The 19,182-nt window shown below is 34.2% G+C and overlaps 1 protein-coding gene and 1 non-coding gene across 6 annotated transcripts in view; both read left to right on the top strand.

Annotated features, from left to right (window-relative positions):
• The window catches only part of PCNX1 (pecanex 1), a 136,225-nt gene that overhangs the window by 90,977 nt on the left and 26,066 nt on the right, over positions 1-19,182 (top strand). For all 5 annotated transcript variants that reach the window (XM_088797391.1, XM_088797393.1, XM_088797392.1 and 2 more), the window contains 11 exons: positions 404-495; positions 2,839-2,948; positions 3,353-3,458; positions 4,885-4,977; positions 6,866-7,016; positions 7,677-7,818; positions 9,237-9,414; positions 12,085-12,193; positions 12,959-13,088; positions 16,341-16,399; positions 18,139-18,354. In XM_088797391.1, coding sequence (XP_088653517.1) covers positions 404-495; positions 2,839-2,948; positions 3,353-3,458; positions 4,885-4,977; positions 6,866-7,016; positions 7,677-7,818; positions 9,237-9,414; positions 12,085-12,193; positions 12,959-13,088; positions 16,341-16,399; positions 18,139-18,354 — 1,386 coding nt within the window. The remainder of the gene's footprint in view (positions 1-403; positions 496-2,838; positions 2,949-3,352; positions 3,459-4,884; positions 4,978-6,865; positions 7,017-7,676; positions 7,819-9,236; positions 9,415-12,084; positions 12,194-12,958; positions 13,089-16,340; positions 16,400-18,138; positions 18,355-19,182) is intronic.
• On the top strand, positions 895-996 carry LOC141570838 (U6 spliceosomal RNA). Its single transcript, XR_012495289.1, has one exon. It is a non-coding gene; the product is annotated as a U6 spliceosomal RNA (small nuclear RNA).

Genomic DNA, 19,182 nt, shown 5'->3' on the forward strand with positions numbered 1-19,182 from the left:
CTGTTTAAATAGACTAATATCTTCCAGTGAATACTTAATGTATCTCTAGTTCCTTTTCACGCCTCTCTCTGCAAGCTTCATTTTTGCATACTTTTGTAAATATAATAAGATACATTCTTGAAACATAATATAGGTACAGATTTTTTTGCTATGTATAAATGTTCATTACTTCCAAGGTGAATATATTTTATCTTGTATCAAAAATGGTGAATAGTAAACCTTTGTTGTTTAAAGATCTTGTGAAAGCACCAGATGAAGTAATTCAATTGTTAAAAATCAAATGAAAAGTATTTAGTTATAGTCAATATTATACCATTTTAAATACTTTTCAGTGCCCTTTTAAGCTATGTTTTTTTCCATCAATGTTTATAAAATATTGATTTCCTTTTTCTGTCCTATCTAGCCACTACAAGCCTGCTTGCAGCACTCTACAGTTTTATCTGTAGCATTGTAGCAGTAGCCTTACTGTATGGATTGTGTTATGGCGCTTTAAAGGTGAGCAACATGTTGTAGTATTTTTTGTCTTTAAGGCCATTTTTCTATATGAAGATTGTTTTAAATTAACTAATATGATCTTTTTTCCTAGTGTCACTTTCGCTTAAATTTCTATGATTTTCATAGGCTGAACATTATTCTCATTTACTTTGAATTTGAAAGCAATTTCATAGCTAACCATTATTAAAAGAAAGTCCTTTTCCATGCAATAATCAAATTAATATTAGAAACAAATTATTAAAAACTGGGCTGGTCTGGGATAGAAGTGGGCATGGTAATAACAGAACATGAATTTAATTTTAGATGTCTAGTTAAGAATATATGCAACTACTGTTCATATCAAGACTTCTTAAAACTTAGGAGAATAAGTTCAAGGACTACAATTGAAGATACATTCTCGTGCTCGCTTCAGCAGCACATATCCTAAAATTAGAACCATACAGAGAAGATTAGCATGACCCCTATGCATGTGTTAGAATTTGTGATGTGCTCCATATTTTTTAGAAAAAAAAAGATACATTGTAGTAAAAATTAGTGCACTGAAATTTAATGTCATTGTTGGTTTAGAAAGATCTGGATGAGGCTTATTCGGTTTATTTTCAAAAGATAGTTACCAAATTGTAAACATAAAAATTTCAATTTTTCATAAACAACCCTCAACCCCTGGTACTATTCTTTTTTGTGATTAATGCAAGACAATCAGAATGATCAGGTTGAGAGGACTGCAGAGTGACTCACAGTGTCCTTCCTTGCTCCATTTATTCAGTGGCATTTATAGAATGCTCCCTGTGTGCCCAGTACTATGCTAAACACCATTTCCTGCTTTTAAGTAGCTTATATGTTGTTGGGATTAATAAGTCAGCCAACCTTTCACTAGAGGGTAATGGAGGCCAGAAAAACTGTTATGGCTATACTAATGAAGTGATTATCTTGTTCAGCCTAAAGGGATTCATAATTTCTCAAGGGATGGCTTTTTACCTAAAATTAGAAGGACAAATAGGAATTAGTTAAGTGAAACAAGGGAGGAAGAAGAGCCATGGATTTGTAAAGAAGCTGTGTTGTGTATAGGAAACAGCAAGTCATTTGGAATTGCTGGAGGTGTGGGGACATGAGGAAAGATGGCTTTCAGTCAGGCTGGAAAGACAGGCAGTTGCCTGGGTTATGAAATACTATCTTTTATCACTGTGAGAAAAGATAAAATATCTTTTATCCAAACGTGATGGGGTGGGGATGGAAGACCCAGAAGTGTTTCAGGTATGGCAAGGAAGTGATCAGCGGTGCATTTTAGAAAGATTACTTTGTCCCCATTGTGAAGGAAATGGAAATATAAGCAGGAAGGAGGGGAAGCAGGAAGATTGTTGTGCTACAGTCTTGAAATTATGCGGTACTTAATTAAAATAGGATTCAGTAAATATATTTGGGGACTCTGGATAAAGAGAAAAGAAAGGCTCCAGATGACTTCTGGGTAGGGTCTGCCTTGTACATCTAGTTAGATAGTAATACTAAAGTACAAAATGGGAAACCTTGGTGTTTAGTCAGGAAGATGATTGGTTACATTTGGACATGCTTATTTGTTGATATTTGTGAGGTACCCAGAAATTCGTGGTAGGAAGTTATATGTGAGAGGTTTGAGTTAGTGATTAATAGATTTGGAATTCATTAACAGAATTAGATAAAGAGTAAGAAGAAGACTGCTAATGTGGATTGACAAGAGGAAATGTATGAGGACAGGACCCTGGGAGATGCCATTTCCACATATTTGTGTTGGCCTCAGAAGTGGTTGGCCTTAGAAGCTGGTCTTTGTGTTATTTATTTCTGAGAATATGCAGTTCATTCGTTCAGGAAACACTGAATGCCTGCTCAATACTCTGGAAGATATAATGGCATATTACATGAGCACACCAAATGTTAACATGTTCTTTGCCTGATGTGTTGTATCATGTGTTGCCTTTTCCTACTCCATCATTACATAATCAAAAATTTACTACACCAAGTTATTTTGTTCTTCAAAAGGGAGAACATAGTTTACTATAAGCTTAATAGTACTTTAAACCTGAAAGAAATTGGCAGCAATGTGTAGCAGAAGCACATGTATTATTCGTAGTATGTAACAGAGCTTTAGTACGAAAGCAAATCTCAAGATGACCTAGCAGCTAGATTCTAGCTCATCAGAAAGTAATAAATCTAAACTTATCTGGTGGAGTAAAATGCAATTAATAATATGGCTAAAAAGTTTTTGTTGAATTTAGTTATCTTTCTCCGAAATACTGACATCCAGTGATTATATGATAGATTATAAATTAGAAGCATATTGTTCTGTCATACTTTTTTTTGCCCCAACAGGATTCTTGGGATGGCCAGCATATTCCAGTACTTTTCTCCATTTTTTGTGGTTTATTAGTGGCAGTATCCTATCATCTCAGCCGCCAAAGCAGTGATCCATCTGTACTTTTGTAAGTGAAATCAGTTGTTAATGAACTAAATAAATTTAAATAAGCTGGCATTTCTTTCTGATTTAATTTCCAAGGTATGCTTTCCCAGTGGCTTACAAAATGCTGTTGACTTAATTTATGTTTGGTTTCAAAATAAATTAACTATGGGTCATTCTAACCACACTGGCTGAGAGTATTTGTTAACTTTTTCTCTCCTAAGTATTAAAGCTTTTTTTTTAATAAAAATATTCTCACTATACTTATTTATGACATCTTAAATGTTTTTAGACTTTATCATTTGCTAATGATTAAGTATACTTGGATCACTTGGTTTTTTATTATAAACATTGCTATTTGAAGTACTGGTTTTCAGCTTATATATGTATTTTTTATTATTTTCTCTTCTCTTTTTCAAAAATATAAAGTTCTTTGGTGCAATCCAAGGTTTTTCCAAAAACAGAAGAAAAAAATCCAGAAGACCCTCTTTCTGAAGTAAAAGATCCACTGCCTGAAAAACTTAGAAATTCTGTTGTAAGTTTTTAAAAAATTACTTACAATTAAAATTTAGATTTCATTAATGTTCATCATGATTCATCATGTTATATAATGAACACTTTTTTAAGGCCTTTAGTAATTGGGGGAAAATCATAGCGATATATTACAACTATATTTAGAGAATTATATATTGTACATTGTTGATTGCCTTTATTTAAAATTTTTAACATGTAAGAAATACACATTCCTCAAACTTATTTTCTATATAGAATAGTATGCTAAACATTCATTTTTAGATCAGGTGAAATTAAGTCATTTCATTGTTCATAGAATTCTTAATCCTACTCAGATTTAGACAGAGATTTGGGAAGATGAATATTAACATAAATTAGATTTTCTTATTTTCTTATTTCTAATCTTATAAATTAGATTATTTTTCTTCTTGATAAAAACCGTGTCCTTGTAAGTCATCTGCTAGCCTTTTAATGTGTTTTATTTTTCAAGGGCAGTCTGAAAAGTGTGTCTGTGTTTGTGTTTATTTTCCTGGTTGAAGGAGAGAACCTATACTAATTTAATATACTTAAGTAGTGTAGTCTTTTAAAAATTTTTCTAATTTAGTGAATTTTAATGCTGCCTGCATTCTTTTAGTAAATATTTGAAAATGATATCTATAGAGTCACATTTGCTTTATGGAACAAAATAAAAATTTTTTCCAAGTTACTATATTAGATAATCTCCATTTGTGAAAGACTGAACTTGTATACAGGTCTTGAATTAGACACTATTTACCTTCAGTGAACTTGAGCTGTAGAAAACTTTAGAAATACAAAACTGCCTGAAGATATAATTTGAACAATTTTTTCTGACTTTAGTTTCCGTGTTAACAAAGGATATTTCATGTTAAATATAGTAGGATACTTCTGAATCTAACTTAAAAGTGTAAATCTATGGGTCAGTCATCAACCAAAGATATCAAGATTTCTGGTTTTTACTACAACTACCAAAGAACCCAAACCCAGTAACTAAAATAGGACATATGCATGCAGTTTCAACATTTCAAAAGACCAATGAAAATAAAACTTTGTTGTCCAAAAGGATATGCCCTATAAATGATACAGTAACTTAAGTACCTCATTTCCTTTTCCCTTATCTAAAAGTAAAACTTACAGGCCAATGGGGGAAAAATATACGGCTTCGTTATAAAAAAGACTTTGTTATGATATGTACTATAGTGTATGGAACTAGATGAGTTTCCTTGGTATTGCAGTGTCAAACTAAAATATAAGGAAATTGAGGAAGAAAATAAGACTTGTAGCTAATTACTATGTGTAAGAAATATCTAGAAGTGCTAAGAAACAGGACCAGTGAAAAATTGTTTCTTAAACTTTGCCAGTTGGGAATAAAGGAAACTATTTTTTTAAAGTTTTATGTAATTATTTGGTAATTCTGTTTTATTTCACAGAGTGAACGTTTACAGTCTGACCTCGTAGTATGCATTGTAATTGGGGTGCTGTATTTTGCTATTCACGTAAGCACAGTGTTCACAGTATTGCAGGTAAGGAATCATTTAGTTCTTTTGATTGAGGGAAAAAACTTTGTTTGGACTCATTCCTGATTTGACTGTAATGTTTGTCCATAATGCTGACATAGATGAACTCCCCAAAGTCTTGTTCCAATACAGCTGGAGGCTAGAACCTCGCATCTAAATCAGGTCCCGGTGTTGGTGAGGCTCCTCAGGTTTTATTCCTCTTGTACAGTTCTGCTTATCTGTAGGCTGTGCACTCACCGTCTCAGTGCTCTTCATTCTTTTGTGCAGGTCCCTATTTCCACACGGTGTCAGTTTGATTGTGGTGTACCTCTGCATAGTCTTCTTCTTTTTTTTTAATCTCCCATGCTTCTACTTAACTTTTTGAACATACGGAATTCAGTTTTAATTCTCTGTCCTTATTTCATATTTCTACCTTCTGTCACTTGTGGGTTGGTTTTGATTAATTGATTCTTTCCCCCCTCATGGGCCATAGTTTTCCAATTCTTTGCATGTTTGGTCATTTTTCGATGCCAAGCATTATACATTTGGCCTTGTTGGGTATTGGATATTTTTATGTTTCTAGAAATATTCTTGAATTTTGGTTTTTGGTACTGTTAAGTTACTTGTTACAGTTCGATCCTTTTAGGTTTTGCTTTTAAGATATCTGAGGTGAAACCAGGGCTGTTTTTTAGTGTAGGGCTAATATTCCCCCTACTGAGGCAACAGCCTTTGGAGTATCTGGCTCGTGACCTGTGACTCTTCAGCTTTTCCAGTCTGGCTGTGGGAACAGGCACTATTCCTAGCCCAGTGTGAGTGCTGGATACTCTCTCTTTAATTCTTCCTTGTGGTGCTTTCTCTGGTCTCATGTAGTTTCCTCACACACTTGTGCTGATTCCCCTGAATACTTGAGGGGGACCCTCTGCAGATCTTCCAATTTCTATGTGCAGTTTTCTCTTTGGTACACTGTCTGTTCTGGTGAACTCCAGCTGCCTCCGTCTGTCCAGTCTCTCAGTTCCATCTCCTCAACGCAGGGTACCAGGCTTCGTGTGGGGTTTCCCTCCCTACACTGCAACATGGAGGCAATAAACTCCCTTGAGGCAATAAACGGGGGCAGCCCTGACACCTGACATCTGTTTTCCTTTTTCTCAGGGTTCACTTTTTATTTCCTTATGATTTGCATATTTTATTCTGTTTTGGTTGTTTCATATGGAAGAGTAAATCCCTATTATTCCATTTGGCCAGAAGCAAAGGTTATTTATTTAATTTTATTTAACATTTTGCCTGTTTTTCTTCTCTTCCAATTTGAACAATTGCAAGCTGAGCTAGCTAGGTCCATTGGGTCTTGAGGGCTCAGATTGAAGCCTCTTCATGTCCAAGAGATTCCAGAGTTTCTAAATATGTGACTTTTAATTTGAATATTTGAAGTGATGGTACTTGATTTCCTCTTTTATGAATTTAGTCATGCATAAGAACTCTGTTCTAATGATACGCCACGTGAAAGCACAAAAAAGAATACTTTTTTCTCATTCTAATCTGCTCTTCGCTCAGATTTACAGTTTTATGTAGCTCATGCCCTTTATCTCTACTCGTTAAAACAGTTTAATACATTCCTCTGCAAGTCACATAGAACATTCTTAGAGTAGCAAGCAATACACCTCAAGAGACTGTCATTCTACGATAGTGTGAATACCAAAGAAGGAGTAAACACGTTTTAAAATATCTGTAATATTATAGCCGACTCAATCAGAAAAACTACATAATGTAGAAATGTTAACTATAGACAGATGTTTAATTCTTAGATTCTAAAATTGACTTTGCTATTCTCCCTTATCAAATGAAAAATTGAACTGACAAATTAGAAGTTCTCCTATAGGTCTCAAATGGCTTAATGTTCTCATCTTTATTCTTCTTTTAGCCTGCTCTCAAGTATGTGTTGTATGCATTGGTCGGCTTCGTAGGTTTTGTAACCCATTACGTGCTGCCTCAGGTTAGAAAACAGCTACCGTGGCACTGTTTCTCTCACCCTCTGCTGAAGACAGTGGAGTATAATCAATATGAAGTTCGAAGTAAGTATTTCATTAACACCCTTTTTAATATTATGATTTTCTTTTACTCTGTTAACAGATGACAGTTAAATAAGTATAATCAAGTAACACTTTCTTAGGCTGGAAGCTTCAGTGAGTCAGAGCGTTTGCAGGGTGCTTTTAATTTTAATTGAGGTGTAAATGTCTGTGCTACAATGCTAGCTTTCCACAGTGTAAAACTTACTGATCTAAATTATTCTTCACAGACCTCATTGATGAAGCCTTTTGTGTATATTTATGACCTCTCTTTCCAGTCCCTACCTTTTCCCTCAATTATCCTTGCCATATGCAGGCAACCCAATCCCCTTTAAGACTTTCTTAAAACCTTATTACTTTTGGGGGAAAGGGGCAGTCTAATAATCTTTTCTCCCGAAGTTAGAGGCATAAGTGAGAAAAGGTTAATGCTTAAAAACTGAGGTTTTAAGAATGTTTAAAATGAAATTCATGTAAATTTAAGTCGATCTAAGTTGCAAAATTGGATGTGTTTCAGAAATCATAGAAGTTGAAGTATTGGGTTTCTTACATTATTTGTTTATGGTAGAGCTGAATTTGAGTTGTAGGATTTTCCTTTCTCATCACATTATCGAACTATTTAATACATTTGATGACGTGTGCTCTTCTTGACTTATATTCCATTGTTAGATGCAGCCACTATGATGTGGTTTGAGAAACTCCATGTGTGGCTCCTTTTTGTAGAGAAGAATATCATCTATCCATTGATTGTTCTCAATGAACTTAGTAGCAGTGCAGAGACAATAGCTAGTCCAAAGAAACTGGACACAGAGTAAGTATAATTCTCTAATCTAAGTTGGACTACTGGGGCAGTCCTGAGCAATGCCTTAAGCTATTCATCAAATAGTCATTGAGTGCCTCTGTGGTACAGGGCGCTGTGAGATGAAACATTCAGGTGAAATCCTGTCTTTGACTTCCCTCTTCTGAACATCTGTTTCTGCTCGTGGCTTTTCACTACTCCAGACATCTCATTGTTAATTGATATTTTATAACAGGACATTTATTAAATAAGGTTAATGGTTAATCTTTAATATTAGATGGTAAGTTTGGGTAATGGTTATTTTTGTGTGCTGTGTAATTTAGACGATACATAGGCATCATATAGACCTACCCTCTAGACTAGGTACATGTTGTTGGGTAAAAGTTAATATATGTTTTTTAGGCGCTTTACTATTTAGGTGCTTTAGTGTTTTCTTAATGTGCTAAATACTATTCATGTTCAAGCAACAGAAATACTGAGAAACTGGAGAACCAAATACCAAAATTACGAGTACAATACTGTTAACTTATTTTTTAAACATGCTTATTTATATAAAGGATAGGAATCATAATACATATTATTAAAAGGGAATATTATGATAGTTTATTACAGGATGTGATTTGCTTAACTATATAAATCATTTTTAGAAGTTTAAAATATATATGTATATGTACACGAGGTGTGACAATTAAGTTTGCAAACTTGTTGCAACAATGTTGCTAACCTTTTGTGATATCAGAGGTGTTATTCATTATGAATTTGTACCAACTGGACAAACAGTTAACCAAGTTTACTATTCGGAAGTGCTGAAAAGGCTGCATGAAAAAGTTAGGCGACCTGAACTTTTCGCCAACAATTCATGGCTCTTGAATCACGACAATTCACCAGCTCAATGGCACTGTCTGTGAGGGAGATTTTAGCCAGTAAACAAATAACTGCATTGGAACACCCTCCCTACTCACCTGACTTAGCCCCCAATGACTTCCTTCTTTACCCAAAGATAAAGGAAATATTGAGAGGAAGACATTTGGATGACATTCAGGACATCAAGGGTAATATGAGGGCAGCTCTGATGGCCCTTCCAGAAAAAGAGTTCCAAAATTGCTTTGAAGGGTGGACTAGGTGTTGGCATTGGTGCATAGCTTCCCAAGGGGAGTACTTTGAAGGTGACCATAGTGATATTCAGCACTGAGTTATGTAGCACTTTTTCTAGGATGAATTTGGGAACTCTATTGTCAGACCTTGTATATATTAGGTTGGTGCAAAAGTAATTGTGGTTTTGCAATTATTTTTAACCTTTTAAACTGCAGTTACTTTTGCGCCAACCTAATAGTAAGCTTAGTAAATGAAATGGTGATTTTCCTGAAGTCAGTAGATTTTCTAAAGTTTTCGGTCATTGGTTGATAAGTTGTGCTTTCTTTTTATTATAGATTAGGTGCTTTAATGATCACCATTGCTGGTCTGAAGTTGCTACGATCCTCTTTTAGCAGCCCTACATATCAGTATGTCACAGTCATCTTTACTGTGCTCTTTTTCAAAATTGACTATGAAGCTTTTTCAGAGACCATGCTATTGGACCTCTTCTTCATGTCCATACTCTTCAACAAGGTAACTGATCACCGAAAGGAATATTTCTATCCGTAAAAAGTACCTCCCTAAGTAATGCACTATTTAGTGAGGCTTTTCCTTGTATTTCATTCATTTTCTTTTCTTTTAAGTAATATTTTTCTTAATTCAACCAGTTATTTAGGAGCATATTCGAATCCCTAAACAATACTAGTCACTGATTTGTAAAAGACGTATTTTTTGCTATAGCTAGGAAGATAAAGTTAAGTATGGAAAAATTAGAGAAACACTAATAAGTACGTATTTTTAAATATAAGGGGACTTCCAAAAGAGATTGTGGTTTTGAATAATTTCAGGAATAGACATGGTAATAATTGAACTGGGCTGTGGGCTGGCTGCTGGATAGAAGGAGGGAGGAAATAACCTGATAGCTGATTGAAGATTGTAGATATTGAGGACAGTGAGGACATGTGGGAGAAATCAGAACTTAGTTTGATGGTGAAATCTGGGTCCTCTGCCTCCCATTCCAAAAATCTTTTTGCTGAACCACACTACCTTTCTAAATGAAATAGGTTGTGCAGTCATATTATTTGTAAATTAAATAGAGCTGAGATTTCATGTTAACACTGACCACATACAAAGGACTTTGACATATATTATCCCATTTGATAGGTAACAGAGCTGAAGCATATGAGCAGCTACAAAATACAATGAAAGCCCAATTTTAGAAAAGTTAGCCTGGTCAGCCACATTTGGGATGAATTGGGGAAGAGAGAACCTAAAGGTATGGAGAACAGCTTAAGAGACTGCGCCAGTAATTTAGATGTGATAGAGATCTGACCTAGGATGGGAACAGTACAAATGGATCCATTTATCTGAACAGAGTTTTAGTGATAGCGATTTCAAAGTATTATGCTAAATATTGTGAAAAATAACTTCTCAAATATTGCAATATTATATTTGTTCAATCACTAATTTGTATGCATTTTTATCATTTATTTCCTCTTCTAGTGAGCATGGTTAACCAAAGGAGGAAGCCAGAAAGTTAATCAGAGAATTGTTTGTATAAAGAAGCATGTGGTGTCTCACAAATTTAAATATTTATATTGGAAATTGGATTGCATCTTTTTATACTGGTTGGAAAAAAGTGAAAGTTGCAGTAAAATATAAACCAAACAATCCTTGAATCACTACACTTAATTCGCATTAGTAATTTTTGAGAGCATGCCGTATTCCAGAGCTGTTCTAGGTGCTTACGCTACATCATTGAACAAATCAGAGGAAGTTCTGCCCTTAAGGAGTTTGCATTTTATATGGTTACTTGATAGAACAGTGATGATAAGCAAGTAAGAGCAAATGGATCTCTTTAGATGGATTTTTTAAGAACAGTGATGATAAGCAAGTAAGAGCGAATGGATCTCTTTAGATGGATTTTGTAAGATATTGTAAGATGCACCATCGATTTAATAACCTTACAAGAAAAAATTACTCTGAATATATACAAAATATTTTTACCCACTAACCACTTAACCATGTAATTGCATATTATTTTTTCTTCAATAATATAGTCTGTGTCACATTTAGAATCTGAAGTTTTCTGAATCACTGCTTTTAAACAGTTATAATGGCATCTTGATATAATATACATGCTGCTTTTACTTCCTGTGATCCTGATCACAGTAGTACCGAGAATTGCCCGCATAATTTTGAGTCATGACAAAGAATACAGGGGTTCATCTGCAAGTGGTTGAAGTTGTGATTTCTTTTTTAAGTGAAAAGTTAAATACATTCATTGTAAATAAGCTAAATGATTTAAATATGAGTTTTTCGGTGTGTGAATCATGGCACTGAATTAGTCAGAACCTCTTGCTGTTAAGATTCTGTGCTCTGTTTAGAGAATTGGGCCTTGCAGAGGCATTCTTGGGCAAATACAGTAATTCCGTTTCAGTGTTGAAGTCATGTTCAACAGAACAGATCCTAATTTAAATATGGTTTAAAAATGTATTGTGTTCCCATTGACAATAACAATTGAGATTATGAACAGATGCCTAACACATACTACTAAATTCTTAGGCAAACAGGCAGTGACAACTTTGTATTACAGCTTTAGCTCCTGTCTGGCTGCTTTCAAATTCTTTTTGACATTGCATTTAAAACAGTCAGTTTTCTTCCCCCCCCCCCCCTTTCTTCCGCCTCCACCCTGACGGCAGATCACGCCAGCCTCCAGCTGCTCACGGCAGCCCAGCTCCAAGGAGAGCTGTTGTTCACAATTTTAGCTGTAGAGGGTGCAGCTCACTGGCCCATGTGGGAATCGAACCCTACCTCGGTGTTAGGATCACGGTGCTCCAACCACCTGAGCCACCGGGCTGGAACATACTCAGTTTTCAAAGCACTAAAATTTGAGGAAAATGTCTTACAATCAAAATATATGTGTATTAGTTAAGCTTTACAGACATCTATATTCCTTTGTTTTGCTTGCAGTAGTAGTAATGTAGCCAATAGAGGACATAAAAATTTTTAAACAGATGAAACACAAATCCATAAAGCAGCTAGCTGTCTTTACTTAAAAATATATAGTGTTTTGGCAGTTGATATATCTTTTCCTTCTATGCAAATGGAAAATAATTTCAGTGCCATTTCTCTATTAGAGGTCTCTTTCTTTTCAAATAACTGATAAGATTTTTACTGATTGTTTTTCTTTTCCTCCTACAGCTTTGGGAACTCCTTTATAAATTGCAGTTTGTGTATACTTACATTGCACCATGGCAAATTACTTGGGGATCTGCTTTCCATGCTTTTGCTCAGCCCTTTGCAGTGCCCCGTATCCTTCTAATAAAGGTTTTATAAGAAAGGGCTGTCATATCCTTGGTGAGAATGTCGGTTTGTAGGCATAACCTTTCACAGACATAGAATAGAGGTTACTATGTAATAAATTATCAAAAATTTGCAATCCTTTGTGTCCACACCTGTACTGATTTTGATTGTTTAACTTGTACTAATATGTGTGGCCCACAAATTATCTGAACATGAGAAAAGTATAAATGTTTTAGAAGTAATTCTTATATGTAAAAATTTTGTTTACATATGTATTAAGTCCAGGAATTTTCAGTAAATACAAAGTATGTTTAGATATATTTTCAAATGAATGAGAATACAAAGCATTTTTCATAATCATATGATTTTAATTAAACTTTATGTCCAAAATCTTCTATTCTCATCATTTCTAAATAAAAATAAAGGTTAGTGACCACCTAGATTTGAAATGCAGACTCTTCGTATTTGTAAATTTTAGTTTTATCTTCTGGAAAATTAAATTTAAGCATCTCTACCCAAAAGTGATATATGGACTTTTATCAAAAAACGTGTTCGTCAGTATTTATTTAGCTCCCTTCAAAGCGTCATGCCAGGCTGTACTTCTAGCTGTGTCTTTCTACTTCTACCCCCATTTACTTTCCAGTGTCACCCTTTTCTATATTCCTTTGTTTTTCTAACTGCAATGTGTTTGTGAGATGTATTTGTGTGTGTGTGTGTGTATTTGCACGTGTGCTCAGATGGGTGTTAAGATCCTTAACCAGTTTTCCCATAGATTCAGCCATGTTGTTTGTTCAGGCTGCTATATCAGCCTTCTTTTCTACGCCACTAAACCCCTTTCTGGGAAGTGCAATATTCATCACTTCATATGTTCGACCTGTGAAATTCTGGGAGAGAGACTATAAGTAAGTAAAATAAAACATTTCAATGCCACTTTTTATCTTTTTTAATTAGGAATAACTGTTGACAGCATTTTATAAATAATCGAGGGTTAATATTTTCTGTTAAAATATTTTGCTAAAATTTCGTAAATACTCTTATTTAAAATTTCAAAATTATGTAAAACTAGAAGAGTCAGAGAATAATTTATTTCTCTACCTTTTTTATATTGATAAGATTTTTATAAAATATAATTCTAGTTGGATATCCTCATTTTTCTGACTTTTATGTTATTTCTTAGAATTGTTCTATGTTAATAATACTCTGAAACTTTATGCAATGTTACATCATTATAACAGTCGTAATTAGTTATCTCACAGTTTTCTTAGACACAGCTGTTTCTAGAGCTAAATTTTTTATAGGTTATTTTTGGTTTTTAATGAGGATAAGTTTTCAGTGACCATCTTTGTACATAAAGTGTTTTCTCCATTTAGGCTTAGTTCCTTGGCCTATTTAATCTCATGCCTAATAACTACGCCTGTATATAAATTCTCCAAATTTCCTTTTTCTTGTTTTTCTTTTAAGAAAGAATATCTAAAACAGGACTTACTGAGTCTTGGAACTTAAACATTTTAAATGCTTTTAATATGTATTAAGATATTGATTCAGAAAGAGCTCGTACTAATTTATAATTCTACTGGCTATCTCCGTGACTGCTTTTTTCTCTACTCTTTTACACTTTGGCACATGTAGGTGAAAATGGTCATCTTACCTTTTAAACAGTGAACTAACTTGTGGATTTGTTGGTCTGGTCTTTATCTATAATCATACATGGTATTTCCCTTTTTGGTGAATTTCAGTGTTATTTATAAATGACTGATTCTTCTGGGCCAACTTAAATTTAGTTAGTCCAAAATAATGTCAATGGCAGCAATTCTTAAATTTTTTGGTCTTTTACAGTCTTAAAAGTTATTGAAGTCTCCAAATAATTTTTTTTTTTTTAAAAAAGATTTCATTGGGGAAGGGGAACAGGACTTTATTGGGGAACAGTGTGTACTTCCAGGACTTTTTTCCAAGTCAAGTTGTTGTCCTTTCAATCTTAGTTGTGGAGGGTGCCGTTCAGCTTCAAGTTGTTGTCCTTTCAGTCTTAGTTGTGGAGGGCGCAGCTCAGCTCCAGGTCCAGTTGCCATTGCTAGTTGCAGGGGGCGCAGCCCATCATCCCTTGCAGGAGTCGAGCCAGCAACCTTGTGGTTGAGAGGATGCGCTCCAACCAACTGAGCCATCCGGGAGCTCAGCGGCAGCTCAGCTCAAGGTGCCGTTTCAATTTTAGTTGCAAGGGGCACTGCCCACCATCCCTTGCAGGAGTCAAGGTATTGAACTGGCAACCTTGTGGTTGAGAGTCCACTGGCCCATGTGAGAATCGAACCGGCAGCCTTCGGAGTTAGGAGCATGGAGCTCTAACCACCTGAGCCACCGGGCCGTCCCCGTCTTCAAAGGATTTTTGTTGCTATGGGTTTTACCTACCAGTATTTACTGTTAGAAATCAAAACTCAAAAATTTTTAATGTTTATTAATTAATTTTAAAATAACAGTAAACTCATTACATGTTAACAAAAATAACATTTTTGTAATGAAAATTTCCCATCCCACCAAAAAAAATAATCAGGGAGAACAGTGTCATTATTTTATAAATCTCTTTAATGTCTGGCTTAATAAAAGACAGCTGGATTCTCATATCTGCTTCTGCATTCAATCTGTTGTTGCATTATGTTATTTTGGTTGCAGTATGTGAAGAAAATCTGTCCTCACACAGTCATAGTTGGAAAAGAAAAGTGTATTTTAGTAGCCTTTTTAGATGATTGTGGATATTTTTCTGTGATCTTTCACTAAAATTCAAATGCTTGTTTCCTAAAGATTAGATGAAATGTGGAATCTAAAACCATATTCATCAATTTCTGGAATGGTGTTACATCAAAATCTATTGATATGTCTTATACTTTGGATGGATCTTTTATCCATACATAATGTTATAATATCATTTATCAATCATTTAGAAAATATTGGTTCACTGAGTAATGTAGATCTTCCAAAGTTTGACACATTTCATTATACAATATTAGTATTTTTAAATTCATTCATTCATATCATCACCAATCCCAAAAGAAAACTGTTTGAGTATTGGGAAGCTATCAAGTTTATTGTGGTAGATATAAATTTTCCAAAATTCTAATTTTTGCTTGACAACTCATTTTATTGTTGGCGACAAATACCATCGTTAGTTGTATTCCTTGAAATGACAAACTCACTTTCTTCATAATTGAGAAATGTTTGTCAAATACCCAAGACTGAATAACCATAGTTTATCCATCAGCCGTCAAGTAAAAATAATATTCAGTGAAAATAAAATAGCTAGTGCAGCTTGTAAATCAAACAGTTGCACAAGTGACAACCATCCTATTTCAGAATGCAGCAGAAGTGCTGTATGTGTATTTAGCCACACACAATATTAAAAAGAACTGTACTGTGTGAGAGCTTGTAATTTAATAAAATTAATATTTTCATTGCTTCACTAAGGACATTTTAAAGTGCAACTTGAATTTTTATTGATTGCTTTTGTCTTATGCATGTGTGGCAATGAAAAATAGTACAATTGGAGCCTCTGCCTGGATTCATGTTAAAGCATCAGCAATCTTACCATTGCTTTTGCACCATGAATGTAATTGTCAACACAGTGAAAAAAATAACAGGACAGTATTATTATGAAAATACTTTTGATCTGAAAAACTGCCTGAAAGGGTCTTGAGTCCCCTGCTGTGGTTTCTGGGGACCACATTTTGGGAACCACTGTTATAGAGAACACGTACCGCTGGACATTAATTGATGTACCTTCCCCTTACAAAGAATGTTTTGTGCACTGTGTATTTTTAAGAACTGTATACAGCGTGAATTTTTTCATTCTGATCAGTTTCTGTGGGGGTTTTTTTGGTGTGTTTTTTTTACATTAAACTCGATAATGTATCTCTATGCACTGTTTCACTATTCAGTGAAACACCGGTTAGGAAATAACTACTGTGTTTATGTGTGATGGGTATGGGAGAGTAAAAACATATTGTGGTACTACAGAGTTTTATCAATATGCCAATCATAGATTTTTCTCAGAGATATTCATAAAGTGATATTTATTTCATCTGTATTTATAGCTTTCTCTCTTTATTTATTATTAGCATTTTTTAAATATAAAAAAGGTTACTAAAACTGTTTTATTTTTCCATCTTCAGCACAAAACGAGTGGATCATTCAAATACCAGATTGGCTTCCCAGCTTGATAGAAATCCAGGTAATAGCTCTATTTGTGAGTAAAAATAAGCAAATCTAAAGATTTTGTTCATATATTTGACTCCTAACTTGTTAGGAATCTTCTGTGGGTTCCGAATGGTCTTTTTTAAAAAAACAAATATTTGCTTTATTTTGTTCTGCTTTAGCAAAATATATGTGAATTATAGTATGTACAATTTGTATACCCATCTTTTACAAAATGTATTTTAAGAATGCTGTTAGGGATAAAAAATTCCATTCAACGATTGTTTTTACATAGGTTAAAAAGTAGAACACAGTTAAAGTAAAGCTGGTTATGTGTATTGAAGAGTATGCAATCTGACCAATATGTGTTTTAGTAATATGTTTGCTACCCCTTTCCTGAATGTTTCAATAAATACTAATTTAATTTTATTTAGTTCATTGTACATAGAGATGTCATGTAGAAGGACCAAATAGCCACTCAGCATAGGGCTTCAGTGGGCGGCATTTTGGTGGTGGTACCATTATCTAAAATCTGGTTCTTAGTTTTGTTTGGGAAACATCTTTTTGTCGGCCCACCTATTAATAACCTGACAGAGAGGGTGAGTCTCACTGCCCCAACCATAAGAGATTAACGTATCAACCAGAATTCCAATGTATTAATTTACTAAAAGAAATATTACTCCCAAGTAGACTGGAATATTGTCTTCATTTGACTTTCTGATTCCTTCAAATGTTCTGTCTACTTGAGAAACTAAATTATAATAATCCAATTCATAATTATAAAATTGGGTTAAACAGGACTAGTGACTTGATACTAATAACTGTCATTATCATGTTCTGGTAGAGAAAGCAACCATCTCAGCTCTAGTATGTCCTCCTAAGGGGCTTGGGCTCTCACGATGTTGATGATGCCATCCTGCAGCTCAGAAAGACCATGTCCTGAATTTATATGCACACTTTTGTAATGGGCAGACAGAACATTAGACAGGACTATTTTATTGAAGTTAGAGCCAAGATTTCCCCTTTCATTATTTTATTATTTAGTTAAGCTGAGTTTAAAATAATTTTAAGCTTTGTATATTTTGCCATTCTCCAATACTATATTTTGGGCACCCATTTACACGTTACTGCTTTGCATGGGTTACTTCTGAAGATGGTCATTTCATTTATTCGGTGATGTTTTGTCCTATTTTTTTCTTAAAGGATGACTTTAATAAACTTTATAGGTTCTTTGCTACTCTTTCTGTATATACAGTTTATTTCTATTAAGTTCCTTTTAGCGATCACAATATACAAGGTTTTTGTTTTGGATTCTCTTGTTTTCTCAAATTTCGTATTACTTCACCCACTTTCTTTACTAGTGTGTCTTTTTGTTCCAGTTCTGAATTTCTTTTATCTTTTTCATTTCTTTTGCATGATTTTAATTATAAGGCATAGTTCATTGAACAGTGATAGAAAAGATCGTGGACTATATAAGAGGTAGAAGAGACCTTAGATTTCGTCTAATCCATTTCCCACATTTTACGGATGGGAACCAGAGATTCAGAGAGGTTATGTGACTGACTTCTACCTCTAAATTAAATTCTAAACCTTTTTCCATTACGCTGTATTTCATCTTTATATAGAAATTGTAAAGGTCTGTATATTATTTTCCTTGTCAAAAATTATAGAATAGCCCTAACTGAAGATTAGTTTTAATATCTTTAGCAATCTTGTTTGCTGATATAAAGGGGACTTAAGGTAAAATCTAACATTTTAAACAATTTCTTCCTGTAGGATCAGATGACAACAATCTGAATTCCATCTTTTATGAACATTTAACCAGATCCCTACAACACAGTCTCTGTGGTGATTTGCTCCTAGGACGGTGGGGAAACTACAGTACAGGGGACTGTTTCATTCTAGCCTCTGACTACCTCAATGCGTTAGTACACCTTATAGAGATTGGCAATGGGCTGGTCACTTTCCAGCTGCGGGGACTTGAATTCAGAGGTAAGGCATTCATTTCTATAATGTACTCCTGTGACATCTAAGTTTAATGTGTTTACATCTGAAATAAAAAATTATCATAAATTTGATTCTTAGTCTTTAGAATTGTGGAATTACAAAAGTTGTTAAAGAGTAATTATTAGATTTTGTCCCCAAAAAATTTTACATTCAAAGAATCATTTTTGTGATATGCTATATATTGACTTGTTTTTCTGGAGTTGTTGAATTTCTGTTGATCTGTGCTTTCTCTCTTGCCAGTCTCTTTTTGTGACCAGTGCATATATGCCTTAGGTGGCTGGCAGAATCAAATGTTATGTTTTTGTGTGAGGAAGAGAGTAGCTAACCAAGTTACTTTCATACAGATGCCATGCCTTTTTCCTTAAAAATTGTTCTTTTTAATTGAGGTGAAATTCACATAAGATCAAATTAACCATTTTAAAGTGAATAAATCAGTGGCATTTAGCATATTCACAATGTTGTGCAACCAACACCTTTGTCTAGTTCCAAAGCACTTTCATAACCCCAAAATAAAAACCCGCATCCATTAAGCAGTTACTTCCTATTTCCCCACCAGCCCGCCACAATTTTGTGTAAGACAAATGAAGCTATTTCTACACAGAAAATCATGTACTCAGAAACATGTAAACTTGATGTTATCAACTGCTATAAGTTGAATATCTTGTAAGCATGAATAGAAACTTGTTTTATAGGAATTGAAAAAAGTTCTATTAATGCAAATCTTTCCATGCTAGAGAACATTTGGACTTGATAGTTTTTAGAGAGAGCTGTGTTTTGATCTATTCTTAGAAGTACCTGTGTGTTTTTAACCTA

This window comes from Rhinolophus sinicus, chromosome 3, assembly GCF_057876585.1.
Source record: "Rhinolophus sinicus isolate RSI-liver-muscle chromosome 3, RSI-T2T, whole genome shotgun sequence".
Lineage (NCBI taxonomy): Eukaryota > Metazoa > Chordata > Mammalia > Chiroptera > Rhinolophidae > Rhinolophus > Rhinolophus sinicus.